The sequence below is a fragment of the Garra rufa genome, chromosome 9 (genome assembly GCF_049309525.1).
Source record: "Garra rufa chromosome 9, GarRuf1.0, whole genome shotgun sequence".
In the NCBI taxonomy this organism is placed as follows: Eukaryota; Metazoa; Chordata; class Actinopteri; order Cypriniformes; family Cyprinidae; genus Garra; species Garra rufa.
Genome location: NC_133369.1, coordinates 23,202,042 through 23,218,112, shown reverse-complemented (window position 1 = coordinate 23,218,112; position 16,071 = coordinate 23,202,042). Strand labels below are relative to the sequence as shown.

The 16,071-nt window shown below is 36.6% G+C and overlaps 1 protein-coding gene across 1 annotated transcript; it reads right to left on the bottom strand.

Annotated features, from left to right (window-relative positions):
• Window positions 1-2,541: 2,541 nt before the first annotated feature.
• steap4 (STEAP family member 4) lies at window positions 2,542-14,878 on the bottom strand. The gene is made up of 5 exons (XM_073847559.1): window positions 14,596-14,878; window positions 12,460-12,914; window positions 7,864-8,391; window positions 5,470-5,634; window positions 2,542-5,186 (listed from the first exon to the last, which is right to left on the bottom strand). Exons 2-5 carry the CDS (start codon window positions 12,910-12,912, stop codon window positions 4,911-4,913), a joined length of 1,422 nt encoding a protein of 473 aa, XP_073703660.1. The 5' UTR covers window positions 12,913-12,914; window positions 14,596-14,878; the 3' UTR covers window positions 2,542-4,910.
• Between the last annotated feature and the right edge of the window lie 1,193 nt (window positions 14,879-16,071).

Here is a 16,071-nt window from a genome sequence, read left to right as displayed (position 1 = left end):
ATATATATATATATATATATATATATATATATATATATATATATATATATATATATATATATATATATATATATATATATATATATATATATATATATATTATATATATATATATATATATATATATATATATATATATATATATATATATATATATATATATATATATATATATATTAGACATTTCAGCTTTTATTTAATATATGTAATACAAAAATAAAATCAAAATCATATGTATACATATAGATCTATATATATATAGATCCACGTCAAGCCTGAAATTATTGATACCCCTGGCAAATTCTACTTAAAGTTTTATTCAACCAGCACGTTTTTTTTTTTTGACCAGAAATGACACAGGCTTCTCCCAAATGATGTACAAGAGGCATCATTGTGGAAAAAAATATTTCTCAGCTTTTATTTACATTTTAACAAAAAGTGTCATGTCCAGAATTATTCATACCCTTCTCAATAATCAATAGAAAAGTCTTTATTGGCTATTACAGCAATCAAACACTTCCTATAATTGCTGACCAGCTTTTTGCATGTCCCCACTGGTATTTTTGCCCATTCATCTTTAGTGATGAGCTCCAACTCTTTCAGGTTGCCATCACCCTGATCTTTAGCTCCCTCCACAGATTCTCAATTGGATTTTAGTCAGGACTCTGACTGGGCCACTGCAAAACGTTAATGTTTTTGTCTGCTAAACATTCCTTCACCACTTTTGCTGTGTTTTGTGTCGTTGTTGTGTTGAAATGTCCACTGGGGCCCAAGGCCAAAATCTCTGCAGACTGCCTGATGTTGTTGTTGTGCCTTATCTGGAGAAGTGGTGTCCTCCTTGGTCTGCATCCGTGGAACCCAGCGGTGTGCAGTGTCCGTTGGACTGTCTGCTTTGAGATGTTGCCACCAGCAGAGCCCAGATTCATCAGGATGGCCTTAGTGGTGATCCTTTTTTACCTCTCTCACTATCCTCCTGGCCAGCACAGGTGTCACTTTTGGCTTCTGACCACGTCTTCTGAGATTTTTCACAGTGCGGAACGTCTTGTATTTTTTAATAATATTTTGCACTGTAGCCACTAGAACTTCAAAACATTTAGATATGGTCTTATAGCCCTTTCCTGACTTGTGAGCAGCCACAATGCGCAACAGCAGGTCATCAGTGAGCTACTTTCTCTTAGCCATGACTGTCCACAAACCAACAGCAGAGAGCTTCTGTTTTTCACCTGTTGAGTTGATTAAAACAGCTGTTCCCAATGAATCAGGGTAATTATAATGCTTTAGAACAGCTTGGACTATTTGGAATGGTATAGAACTTTGGATTTTCCCATAGCCTGTGACAGTTTGCAAAGGGTATGAATAATTTTGGACATGCCACTTTTTGTTCAAATGTAAATAAAAGCTGAGAAATATTTTTTTCCACAACAACTTGCTGGTTGAATAAAAGTAACTTTAAGTCAGAATTTGCAAGGGGTATGAATAATTTCAGGCTTGACTGTATACATATTCTTAATACTGTGTTGTTACTTGAATAATCAACAGCTGTTTTTTGTTTGTTTGTTTGTTTAGTGATAGTTGTTCATAAGTCTCTTATTTGTCCTGAACAGTTAAGCTGCCTGCTGTTCATCAGAAAAATCCTTCAGGTCCCACAAATCCTTTGGTTTTTCAGCATTTTTGTGTATTTGAACCCTTTTTTTAACAATGACCGTATGATTTTCAGATTCATCTTTTCACATTGAGGACAACTAAGGGACTTACATGCAACTATCACAGAAGGTTCAAATGCTCACTGATGCTCCAGAAGGAAACACAATTCATTAAGAGCCAAGGGGGTGAAAACTTTTAGAATTTGAAGATCATGGTAAATTTAACTTATTTTGTCTTCTAGGAAACATGTAAGTATCTTCTGTAGCTCCTGAAGAGCAATGCTAAATCAAAAAAATATGATATTTAGACAAAATAAGAAAAATATACACATCTTCATTCTGTTCAAAAGTTTACACCCCTGGTTCTTAATGCATTATTTTTCCTTCTGGGGCAACAGTGAGCATTTGAACCTTCTGTAATAGTTGCATATCCTTTAGTTGTCCTCAGTGTGAAAAGATGGACCTCAAAATCAGTCCAAATACGGAAAAATGCTGAAAAACCAAAGAATTTGTGGGACTGATGAATTGTGCTGCTGACAAACAGCAGGCAGTTTAACTGTTAAGGACAAACAAGGAACTCATGAAAAACTATCAGCTGTGGATCATTCAGGTAACAACACAGTATTAAGAATCAAATGTATATAAAATTTTGAATGGGGTCATTTTTATAAATTCAACTGTTATTTTCTCTGTGGACTAATGTAAATGCATTTGATGTAAAATATCTTATTCAGGTCAGAACTAAATAAAAAATAACATGCATTTTGTATGGTCCCTCTTATTTTGGTAAAATAATTTACACTTTGCAGATTCTGCAAATTGTATGTAAACTTTTGAGCTCAACTTTGTATACACACACACACACACACACACACACACACACACACACACACACACATGCATTTCAGTTTTTATTTCTTATACGTAATACAAATATAAAATCAAAATCAGTAAATATCCAATATTTATTGGTAAACACATTCAGAGTTGCACTGTTGTGCTCTGTATAAGTGAAGTTATTAGTTTTCTTCAAAGGTGAGCCCACAGATTTTGAGTCATATTTTTCACAAAATGAGCCTTGCTATTTTGGTCTAAGCTACACTCTTAGCAGCCTGCAGTTCTTCATAAAAGCACTATACAGAAAGGGCCATCCACCAGTGAAGGTGAATGCCAATGTGATTGACAGCTCCTTTATACTTCGCGAGAGAGAAAGATCAGCTGCAGACAGGAAAGCCCAGACCCAGAAACAGATCAAGAAGTAAGTTGCTGCTCAGTTTTGGATCGATAATATCTAAAGGGAAAAGCCCACTGGGAGGCTCTTGAGAGGAAATAGCCCAGAGGAAGCAGGTAATAAAAAAGACAAGTACTTTACACAATACAGAAGAGTGTGCTCTAATAAAAGCCCCACCATTGCTTCCTTTGTATTCTTTAAAGGGGATAGACGATATCCAGCATGAACCCTGATGATATGGATTGGTTATGTTGCGATGCACTATGAATATATGGTCAATATATATATATATATATACATTTGTGAGTAAGTCATAAGTGTAAAGAGGCTTTTAAATGGAATTTGGAGGTTATAGAGTAATGTGAGATCATGTGAGATATAATCACTGATGTGAGTTGGAGGTTTAGCACCAAAGAATTTCCCACGGTCGGTTAACTATAATTCGAAACTGCTGTTCATGAGCGTAGTGAGGTGTAGTGAGAAGTCGAACTCTCTGTAGCTTTCATCTGGGCTTCCATACATTTGAGCAGATGTGCTCTCAAGTCTTTGTCACAAGTCCAAATCAGGTCTAAAGTCTAAGGCTCTGCCAACAAGATAACATCCAGATGAAACAAAAGCAGAATTGTGTGTTGTGGAATAGTGGTGTTTCATTTCTTAATGTTACTAAAAGAATCAACTTAGTGACTTAGTGAGTAAAAATAACGACTTGCTTTGTTCCAGATGAAATCACTGAAAAATATGGGCCAATATTTTTTTTTTTACAGACAAAAGCCCTATTCAGACGGGACTAGTTTTCCAAGAACACATTAGAGAAATTTGTGTTTCACAGATGTACTTTGCAATTTTAACCCTGTGCGAATCTGCCAAGTCTGTGTTTTTCTCACACAACCTCTGTATAAATTCCGGAGCAAATTACCTACTTTTTTCAGCAAACTCAATGGTCCTCTTAGAAATCTAGTCCTGAAACAATTGAACAAAAAGTGAAATAATATAATCAAAAAGAAAAGCCAAATCATGGAAACTGCTAATTTCTCTGCTTAGTTGGCGTGGGTTTATTATATGCAGCCATTTATAAACTCATGTGCTATACTTCTGTAATGTTTAAATAAAAATTATATTTCATTAGACATATGCGCCGCAGACAACTACATCACATCTAGAAAACACACCATTCTCTATAATAAACACGTAGATGTTAGTCCCATCCAAATTGCTACATAAAATACGTTGGGTGATAAGAAATGAAATTACATGTAGTTTAGAAAACTAGTTTTGTCCGAATAGGGCTTAACATGACAAAAAGTGATTAAACTGTCCTTATGCTGTTAAATAAATCAAAAACCAGAACCAAGTCCAAATGTTATATAATTATCTTTTTGCAAGGAATAGACCGTTCACCCCAAAAAATCGTTTTTGCGCCTGTGGACTTCCTCCTGTTTAATCAATGCTGGTATTCTGAGGAAATATTTTTCCTTTCTTGTAGACCTAAAGTATATGTGACTCTGGACCACAAAACCAGTCATAAGGGTCATTTTAGCTAAATAAAAAAGCTTTTCATTGATGTATGGTTTGTTAGGATAGGACAATATTTGACCGAGATATAACTATTTGAAAATCTGGAATCTGAGGGTGCAAAAAAATAAAAAAATATTGAGAAAATTGTCTTTAAAGTTGTCCAAATTAAGTTCTTAGCAATGTATATTACTAATCGAAAATTAAGTTTTGATATATTTACGGTAGGTAATTTGAACATTCGGAACATGATCTTTAATTAATATCCTAATGATTTTTGGCATGAAAGAAAAATCGATAATTTTGACCCATACAATGTACTTTGGCTATTGTTCCCTTTCTAGTTTTGTGGTCTAGACTCTAGGGTCACATATGTATATGTAGACCTAAAGTATGTATGTTGCCTCCAATTTTAGAGTCCAAGTCAAGTCTCAGGTTGCTCAATTAAGTCTTTGGTCTCCGCACTTTTTCACTTTTTTCACTTTCAGCAGTTGAGTGCAAGTCCAACACAGTTTTAAAGATGGCTACGCCATGAGTTGTTGGGTTATCTTTGTGTCACTGCCGTTTGCGGAGGTTTTGCCCTGTCTCTCCCAGCCTTGACGTATACGGGTGACCTTGCGGTCCACACATGGAGTGATCAGGATTAGCTTTAGAATCAGAACCACGCAGGGGACCACCAGAGACAACATGTACGCTGGAGGCATCCACCACCTATATGATTTAGGATTCAGAAATTTATTCCAGCCATACAGAACTGTGTGAGCGGTACAGAGCAGCAGGGTGATGTAGCCCAGATTGGACTGTAAAAGAAAGAAAGAAAAATAATTTTATCAAACACCTTTGTCAATGTGCTCCTTAGAATCTTAGAAATTTTATGAAAATTTCAACAATTGAATTTAAAAAACCTTCTGGATACATTTGTTCTGACCAATACTGTATTTATATACTAATAGATGTATTTCAGCTCTCAGTCCAGACAAAAACAACATTGTCCATATTATATAAAGCTTTCTAAACTAATTAGTAAAATCCTCTCCAGTAACACTCAAATTGATGAATTTCCACAGACTGTCAAAGTAATACCTGTACAAAACGGAACTCCCTCCAGTTTAGAGAGTTGCTCACAGATGGAAGCGATGTAATTCCTAGCAGGACAAACAGTCCAAATCCAAGAATTCCCATGGAATAGTAGGAGTCAATACGCCAGGCTGCCGTGTTGTCAAACTCATAGGTTTTATTATCTTTTACCTGCAAAACAGCATGAGTTCTTTAAGTTGTGTGTGTGTTTGTGTATGTGTGTGTGTCTTTGTTTTCATCTGGGCAGATGTGCACACCATTTTCTTACAGCTTTAATGTAGCCTGTAGTAAACTAGGAGCTGTAAAGTCATCCAACATCATTTGCAACTCAATATACTTTAGTAATGTGACGTTATTTATTGGTGAAACAGGATCTTAAACAAGAAAAAAATGAGGGCGGGACTTAAATTTGATGAATTATGGAATTTGTTGGATCTTAAAAAGTGATATAAAGATATAAACTCACAGTTCTCAGTAAAAATGATTTTTATGAGATGTAAACTAGCAATTCTGAGAAAAAATTCAGAATTGTGAGATAAAATGTCACAATTACCTTTTAAAAATTTTAGTGGCAGAAACAGGCTTCCATGCATACTTGTAACGGGTGTTTTTGGTTTTGTTTTGGGGTTTTGTTTCATGTTCATGTTTTCATGTCTTTTATGTAATCATTTCATGCTGTTGTGTCTTGCTTCCCTTCCCTCATGTATTCCTGCCATTGGTCCCTTTGTTCCATGTGTCTTGTTCTGATTGGTTGCTATGGTCTTGTTCCTTGTTTTTCATTGGTTTGTTTGTATCATGTGATCCTCCTTGTCTAGTATAAATAGCCCTTGTGTTTTAATGGTCCTGGTCGCGTATTGAAGTATTGAAGTTGTAATTCTGCTGTTTGGTGAGTGTTTGTCTATTTCAAGTCTGTTTCAAACCAAGTCTGTTCAAGCCAAGTCAAGTCTGTTTAAGTCAAGTTTATGTCAAGTCTGTATCAAGTCAAGTCTGTTTCATGCCAAGTCAAGTCAAGTCTAGTCTCGTCATTGTTTGGATTGCGTTTGTTGTTTGGATTTCACGTTTGGATTGTTTGTTTGGATTATGGATTATCGTCACTGTAAATAAACTGCACTTGGGTTCATCACATCTCGCCGCTTCAGTGGACTAATTGTTACAGAATACGCGACCAGGACCATTAAAACACAAGGGCTATTTATACTAGACAAGGAGGATCACATGATACAAACAAACCAATGAAAAACAAGGAACAAGACCATAGCAACCAATCAGAACAAGACACATGGAACAAAGGGACCAATGGCAGGAATACATGAGGGAAGGGAAGCAAGACACAACAGCATGAAATGATTACATAAAAGACATGAAAACATGAACATGAAACAAAACCCCAAAACAAAACCAAAAACACCCGTTACAATACTGCACCTTTTAAGTTTATGAGAGTATTTTTTTGTAAAGAAAGAAAGAAAGAAAGAAAGAAAGAAAGAAAGAAAGAAAGAAAGAAAGAGCACTTTTCACAGTAACATCATCAGTAATAACCCAAGGTGAACATTTTACATCCCCCTTTCAAAATCTGCAAAATGTTCATTATTTTGCTAAAATTAGTTTTGTCTTCTGGGAAATGTATATATCTTCTGTAGCTTCTGAAGGGCAGTACTTAATGAAATGAAAAAACATGATATTTAGGCAAAATAAGAAAATGTACACAGCTCCATTCTGTTCAAAAGTTTTCACCCCCCGGCTCTTAAAGCATAATTTTTCCTTCTGGCGCATCAGTGAGCGTTTGAACGTTCTGTAATAGTTGCATATGAGTCCCTCAGTTGTCCTCAGTGTGAAAAGATGGATCTCAAAATCATACAATCATTGTTGGAAAGGTTCAAATACACAAAAATGCTGGAAAACCAAATAATTTGTTGGACCTGAAGGATTTTTCTGAAGAACAGCAGGCATTTTAACTGTTCAGGACAAATAAGGAACTCAACTATCAAACAACTATCACTAAACAGAAAAACAGCTGTGGACCATTTAGGTAAGAACACAGTATTAAAAATCAAGGGGATGTAAACTTTTGAACAGGTAAATGTAACTATTTTTCTCTTGTGGACTATATGTAAACATATTTTATGTGAAATATCTTATTCAGGTCAGTACTAAATAAACAATAACATGCATTTTGCATCCCTCTTATTTTGGTAAAATAATTAACATTTTACAGACTCTAAAAGGGGGGTGTAAACTTTTGACCTCAACTGTATGTAGGCCTATTTGGAAAGTAAATAAGGAAAGATGTTAGTTTTGATTTCAGGAAAGATCATTTTGATATCATATTTTTTAAAGAGCTGTTTAGTGGTAAATAAAATGCCTATATTAGAAGAAAATTTTTTAAAGTATTCAACTTACCAGTGATATAACATAGGCATTATACTTGTAGCGTACAAAGTATCTGATGGGTATAACTAAAGTGTAGAGAACATGTAGAAAACCGAAGGCCAGCGCTACCAGACCCAGCTGCTTCCTGCACAACATCCAGCGATCCAACCAGTCAGGGAAGCGACGGTACTTAGTTCCGTTATAAAGCTGAAGGAATCCAGCCAGTGCGCCCGGCAGGTAACAGAGGGACAGCATCACCAGAGAGACGATAGGAAAGGCCTTGTTGGCCAGCGAGATCATAATGCGAAAAGCGATGTCTTTACCACTGGTAACACGCTCATAGATAACATCTCTTGTGAGCACGTAGAAGAATATGAAAGCTGTTAAACAAATGGCAATGTTTAGAGGAAGTCTCCAGAGAGGGAAGAGTTGCAAGGGCAGATCTTCTAACTCAGCAGCCGCTCGGAGGGAGCCTCTGTCCAGGGCAGTGAAACCGAGACTTTGAGCAATGTCCGTCACTTGCTGTTTAGCATCAGCACGGTCTCCACAGATAAGTACCTAATAAAAAAAATATGCAATTTAATGTGTTATAGAAAACAGATTTAATTCACATCAGACTGATATTACACTTATACTTACCTGATTTTATATTTTTTTGCATATTTGTTACACTTTAATGTTTCAGATCATCAAACTAATTTAAATATTAATCAAAGATAACACAAGTAAACAAAACATGCAGTTTTTGAATGAAGTTTTTTTTATTATGAAGGGAAAACAAAATCCAAACCCACATGGCCCTGTGTGAAAAAGTGTTTGCCCCCTAAACTTAATAACTGGTTAGGCCACCCTAAGCAACAACAACTACAATCAAGCGTTTGTGATAACTTGCAATGAGTCTGTTACAGCGCTGTGCAGGAATTTTGGCCCACTCATCTGGGCAGAATTGTTGTAATTCAGCCACATTGGAGGGTTTTCGAGCATGAACCGCCTTTTTAAGGTCATGCCACAGCATCTCAATAGGATTCAGGTCAGGACTTTGACTAGGCCACTCCAAAGTCTTCATTTTGTTTTTCTTCAGCCATTCAGAGGTGGATTTGCTGGTGTGTTTTGGATCATTGTCCTGCTGCAGAACCCAAGTTCGCTTCAGCTTGAGGTCGCGAACAGATGGCCGGACATTGTCCTTCAGGATTTTTTGGTAGACAGCAGAATTCATGGTTCCATTGATCACAGCAAGTCTTCCAGGTTCAGAAGCAGCAAAACAGCCCCAGACCATCACACTACCACCACCACCATATTTTACTGTTGGTTTGATGTTCTTTTTATGAAATGCTGTGTTACTTTTACGCCAGATGTAATGGGACACACACCTTCCAAAAAGTTCAACTTTTGTCTCGTAAGTCCACAGAGTATTTTCCCAAAAGTCTTGGGGATCATCAAGATGTGTTCTGGCAAAACTGAGACGAGCCTTTATGTTCATTTTGCTCAGCAGCGGTTTTTGTCTTGAAACTCTGCCATGCAGGCCATTTTTGCCCAGACTCTTTCTTATGGTACAGTCATGTGAGGCCTGCAGTTCTTTAGATGTTGTTGTGGGGTCTTTTGTGACCTCTTGGATGAGTCGTCGCTGCACTCTTGGGGTAATTTTGGTCGGCCGGCCACTCCTAGGAAGGTTCACCACTGTTTCATGTTTTTGCCATTTGTGGATAATGGCTCTCATTGTGGTTCGCTGGAGTCCCAAAGCTTTAGAAATGGCTCTATACATTTTTCTAGACTGATAGATCTCAATTACTTTCTTTCTCATTTGTTCCTGAATTTCTTTGGATCTTAATATGATGTGTAGATTTTGAGGATCTTTTGGTCTACTTCACTTTGTCAGGCAGGTCCTATTTAAGTGAAGGGGGTGGGGGGGGGGGGGTGTTCTTCACACAGGGCCATGTGGGTTTGGATTTTTTTTTTACCTTCATAAAAAAAAAACTTAATTAAAAAACTGCATGTTGTGTTTACTTGTGTTGTTTTTGATTAATATTTAAATTTGTTTGATGATCTGAAACATTAAAGGATAACTGTTGCCAAAATGCAACCTGGGCTGTTTTTTTTACTGTAAACGAGACAAATTTATATCTAAAAGCATAATTATGACAAACGAGCCGTTTTTTAAGATTGACCGTGATTTAGTTTTGTGATCAGTGGCCGGTGAATGGTAGAACTAGGGGCATAGTTTTACAATACTAAGAAGGCTCGACACACCATGAAACTTTGCTCGAAGTATCGCCTGGGTCTCTACACATGAACTCGAGCATTGAGAACATTGTTCGTGTACACAGAGTTTACTAAAAAGAATGTTTTTGAACAACTCACTGTCACTGTTTGAGTCTCCACTCGCGCCCGTCTTGCCAGTCAAGAGGTGTCGATCTCCGAATGTGAGATTCTTATATATTAATGTTTCTTATATGAGGCTCTTTTTACAACTAGAAGGTTAATATTGTTTTTCACTTGCGACAAAACAACGAATTTGCTGTGCATTTATATGGAAACATGCTTTAGGAGCTATCCATCTTTACTCTCCTCAGTATTACGTCGCATTCGGAGATCGATACCTCTTGACTGGCAAGACGGGCGCGCGCGGAGACTCTAACAGTGAAAGTTAGTTGTTCAAAAACGTTCTTTTTAGTAAACTCTGTGTACACGAACAATGTTCTCAATGCTTGAGTTCATGTGTAGAGACCCAGGCGATACTTCGAGCAAAGTTTCATGGTGTGTCGAGCCTTCTTAGTGTTGTAAAAATATGGATTTTGATGCGCTCAAAACTATGCCCCTAGTTCTACCATTCACCGGCCACTGACCACAAAACTAAATCACGGTCAATCTCAAAAACGGCTCGTTTGTCATAATTATGCTTTTAGATATAAGTTTGTCTCGTTTACAGTAAAAAAAAAAAAAAAACAGCCCAGGTTGCATTTTGGCAACAGTTATCCTTTAAAGTGTGACAAACATGCAAAAAAATACTAAATCAGGCACTGAATGTAAACAATGCCACTAAACTGAATGAAACTCGCGCATTTTGCTCATTATTGCGGCTGAAAGTGAAAATTTTTCGTCATGTTTTGGGCTATAATTATCGGTCGGACTGGAAAATTTTTTTTTAGTACTATAGACTGCCAATAGTTATAACAGATCAAGGAGAAGAGTGCAAAAAATGTAGGAAAATGCGTTTGTGGTTTGGCCAATCTGAACCAGGTTTTCCAAGGCAAGAATCTTGACTACATTTGTTTTTGTTCTTATAATTTCCGATCAGGTAGATGAAATATTAGGCTAATATTTTAATTAATACGGCTTGTACGTGTTACCACCTATTAAATTTAGTTTGCCAAAATATCATTATTGTAGGCTTGTTGTAGTGAATCGGGGTAAAGGCAGTTATTTTATACCCACAAAATTGTAGTGCACATTTAATCTTTATTTAAATTATAAACAGTAACCTAAATAAATAACTGCAGTGCAAAATGTCATTCATAGTTCATGATACCCTAAAGCATTAAGTAATGTTAACGAATAGAACCTTGAAGTGTCAGCACAAAAGCTACTCATGCAGCAAATTATTTTCAAGTGGTTTGCTTGTTTTTGACTTGCTCTAACAAGTTGATATTCTGTTGACCTACACAACCCTTTGAAACAAAATGCTTCTTTAATAGTTATAGACAGCAGTGAAATATCCTCTGGGAATTACATTTGGTTCACAGCAATGTGCAGTCTGAGCCTGAACAATACAATATGTTGTCACAGTTGGCCTTTAGAAAAAAAAAAAAGAAAAGAACAAGAAATTATAATCAAAATGAGAAATAATAACAAATGCTTGGCCGGGTGTGACTATTCATTTGAATTGAGAAACACACAAACAGGTGTCAAAGAACATACGCACTAACATAGCGATAATAATAGTTTGCCAGAGCTCAGATTCCATCTGGCCAGTTTCTCAACCACCACCTGCTGATGTAAATATGACTTTAATACAAAAAGACTCCATCGCTAAGAGAGAGGCTCTTGCCTCATTTCACGAACAATGAACTGCTAAAACAGAACATTGTGACATGGACACAGACATTTATACATGCATTAATGGCTCTTTTGTACTGTGTAAAGACGCTGTACGTTTTTGTTGTATGATATGTCATCCAGCTGCCTTACAGTACAGATGAAGTACAATAAATATGAAGTGCAGCGGTATGCCATTTATCATGTCTGATTTGTCTTTTTGTTCATACTATAATGACAAATGCTCATACAAACACCTGCATTCAAGGCTGTTTTGTGAGACGTTCTGCTAAGCTAGATTCATTAAATTTTAAACAGCTCTGTTCAAAACTGCTTCGCCGTGCCCCTTGTTGCTTAAATGATTAACAACGTTTTGCAAAATTTGGGGATTGATGCATGAGAATTTCTGTCTTAATCATTTTCTCTCATTAATTTTAGTTCTTTGATTGCGTCGTCTGAACAAAATGTGTTGTAAATTTGTGAAAGCATGTAAAAATCTCACTTGTTTAGATTTATTTACATGTTTTATCTGCCTGTTAGTACATTCTGTCCACCTGACTGAATTGTGTTTTTGTTTGTGTGTGTGTGTTTTACCTGTCTGTTGGCATCTAGTCCTCCAGACTGCAGTGCCCAGGCAGAGATGGTGTTGAAGGCTTTGACTATCGTCGCCCCTGGAACCAGCCTGCTCAGGTATTCTGCATTGGATTCTGGGTACAGACCCCTCCTGAGATTATTGCTGACGTCTACCAGCACCTTTCCCTCAAGATCTGAAGCCAGGGAGCTCAAAAATCCATAGTGCTCCCTCTGCACAGCCACGAATATCACATGAGCTTCACAAGCTGCTGCTGCATGACTCATGACTTTTGACCCCTTAGGCAGCAACAGAGAGTTTTTAGGGCTCCGGGATCCATATACAACACTGTATCCCGACTGGAGCAAACAGAGCCCCAGCGAGCGTCCAAAATCACCTGTTCCAAAGATGCACACCTTCTCCGGTTTATTCTTCGCTCCATTGAGATCTGTCATTGCAACCGAATCTGAATTCATTTCTAAAAATGAAGAGACGACACCATGCACCATAAAATAAGTAAAGTTCATTTAAACAATTAAGTAATGGCTGTTACAAAGTGCACTAAAAGAACACTATTTACACTTTTCATTTCAGATTTGGTACAAGTGCTGTGGCTGTAGATGATTATATTTCTGCTTGAGTGATTTAAATGCTTGTTTTTTGAGCCACCACAGGCGATAATGGTGTAATCAAATTTAATTATGGTCTGCACACACTACATTTGGGTGCACCAGTTAATTTATGGTTTATTTTGCTACTTTAAAAGTACATAGGCTGATATATTGCAAAATACACTGATTACAACCTAAAGGCAAAACTAAAACCTAAATAATACAAAAAAAAAAAAAAACTTTGAAAGATTCAAAGAATCAGCAAATTAAATTAAATTGGTCCCACTTAATATTAGGTGGCCTTAATTGCTATGAACTTACATCAGAGAATAAGAGCAGTGTACTTACTGTGGTAATATTGTATTGCAAAATGCTTACAGGTAAGGTTAGGGACAGGTTTGGTGGTATGAGTAGATTTAAAGGTGGGTTAAGTGTAAGGGATGGGTCAACAACAGTTTAATTATAAATGTAATTACAAAAATTAGTTACAGATTTAATTACATGCAGGTATTTTTTTTAAATATAAGTACAATGCAAAAACATATGTACACAATAATTGCATTGTATCAAATGATTAATTTAAATGTACGTAGTTTAAGTTGAAGTCAAAAAGTTTACATACTTTGCAGAATCTGCAAAATGGTATTTATTTTACCTAAATAAGAGGGATCATATAAAATGCATGTTCATTTTTATTTATTACTTACCCGAATACGATATTTCACATAAAAGAGATTACATATAATCCACAAAAGAAAATAATAGTTGAATTTATAAAAATGACCCAGTTAAAAAGTTTACATAAGCTTGATTCTTAATGTTGTTACCTGAATTATTCCACAGCTGTGTTTTTTTGTTAAGTGATAGTTGTTCATGAGTCCCTTGCTTGTCCTGAACAGTAAAACTGCCCGCTTAGCTTCAGAAAAATTCTTCATGTCCTACAAATTCTTTGGTTTTTCAGCATTTTTGTGCATTTGAACCCTTACAAACAATGACTGTATGATTTTGAGATCCATCTTTTTACACTGAGGACAACTGAGAGACTCATATGCAACTATTACAGAAGGTTCAAACACTCACTGGTGCTTCAAAAAGAAAAAACAGCCGGGGGATGAAAACTTTTGGAAACTGAAGATAAGGGTAAATTGAACTTATTTTGTCTTCTGAAAAACATGCAGCTATATTCTGTAGCTTCTGAAGGGCAGTACTAAATGAAAAAAAGAAAAGAAAAGATATTTCAGTAAAATATGAAAAATGTACACATCTTCATTCTGTTCAAAAGGTTACAACTCCTGGCTCTTAATGCACGTTTTCCTTTTGAAGCATCAGTGAGTGTTTGAACCTTCTGTAATAGCTCTTATTCAGATGAGTACTAAAAAAAAACATGCATTTTGTATCATCCCTCTAAAATAATTAACATTTTGCAGACTCTGCAAGGTGTATGTAAACTTATGACCTCAACTGTATATAGTAGTTAAGGCCACCTAATATAAAGTGGGACAATTAAATCAAATTAAATTAAATCAGAAAGAATCAACAAATACTCACCGATGCAAGAAATTTATTTTTCAGGAATTTGTGCACCGGTCTCTTGAAAATCCACAGATGTCTTGTAGAATCAAATGCTGATTGTTGAAATTGCTGACTAGCAGTGTGATTTTATTGCAGAATTTCTGAATTGTCTGTGCCAGTAACTGTCGTCATATCCCCAAAAGCTGTTTGGCAATGCGGTGTGATCATCAAAACCAGCTTTTACTCTTTTTCTTTAGCTCTTCTGCAATTTCTCTTTTATCCACTGGCATTTCATTGCAGGACTGAGGCTGTTTCTCGCCTGTATGGGTCTGTTTATAAGCACATGTGTGTGAGAGGCTTGTATTTATGAGCCTGTGACCTGCCCACAGCTCAGTGGGGGTGTAGATTTGGGAAAAGAGAGAGGTTGTTTTGGTAATGGATAAAGTCTATGTGGAAATTCCAGAGCAACTGTAACTCTCTCTCTCTCTGTGTGTGTGTGTGTGTGTGTGTGTTGAAAGGCACATGTTTGCTTGAATTTACCTCCTGTGTGTTTTGAGGCCAAGGCCTGACTGGAAGTAAGTTGCGCAACAGCGGAATAACTGCGACGGTCTGGCCAAGTATCTCAAAAACACTTTGTTACACTGAATCAGCACTGTTCTGCTATAAATCAAAAAGGAAATATGTGTTTGTTGTTTGTAAATTCACCAAGTGGAATTTCCATAAACAGAGTGAGCTTTTGTTTTTTTCATATGCTCTAAAAAGCTTACTTGTGTGACATATATTACTTTCAGAATCTTGAATGATACATCGAATACAGTTATCACATGCAGTTAGCATCTCTGTGAAACCCACCAGCAATAAGCACATGGAGATTATTTATGATGACGTTAATAGATCAGCGGAGCCCTCGAATCCACATTAGAGCTACCACACTTGGGTTAAGACTTAAGGGGCGCAGTCACGGCATGACTCCAATCCTGCATGATCAGCAATACATCACGTACAGTAGCTCCTCATTACTCCTGCTCTACTGGCTGAGAGCTGAGAGACTTAGTTCTTTGTCATTTATAATTATAACTGCATGTGCCTACCTGCAGTCTGAGCCACCCTTAACGTGCCTCTCGTGAATAGAGTGTGTGGGTTATGCTTTGGAAGCGTGAGAAATGGAATCCAGATGATTGTTTTCAAAAGGATGTTTTGAATGAGATGTTGACCCAGATCTAAATAAGCACACATGGTGCAGGTATGCATGGGATTGGTGTGTTAAAATGACAGATGTGCAGATATTTATTTAATGACACAGAACTTTTGTGGGTTTAAAGGAATATTTCACATTCAGTACAAATTAAAGGGATAGTTCACCCAAAAATGAAAATTCTGTCATTAATTGCTCACCCTCATGTCGTTCCAAACCCACAAGACTTTCATTCATCACAAATTAAAATATTTTAGATGAAATCCTATAACTTTCTGACCCTAAGACAGTGATTTACCACCAACTGGCGCTTTTAG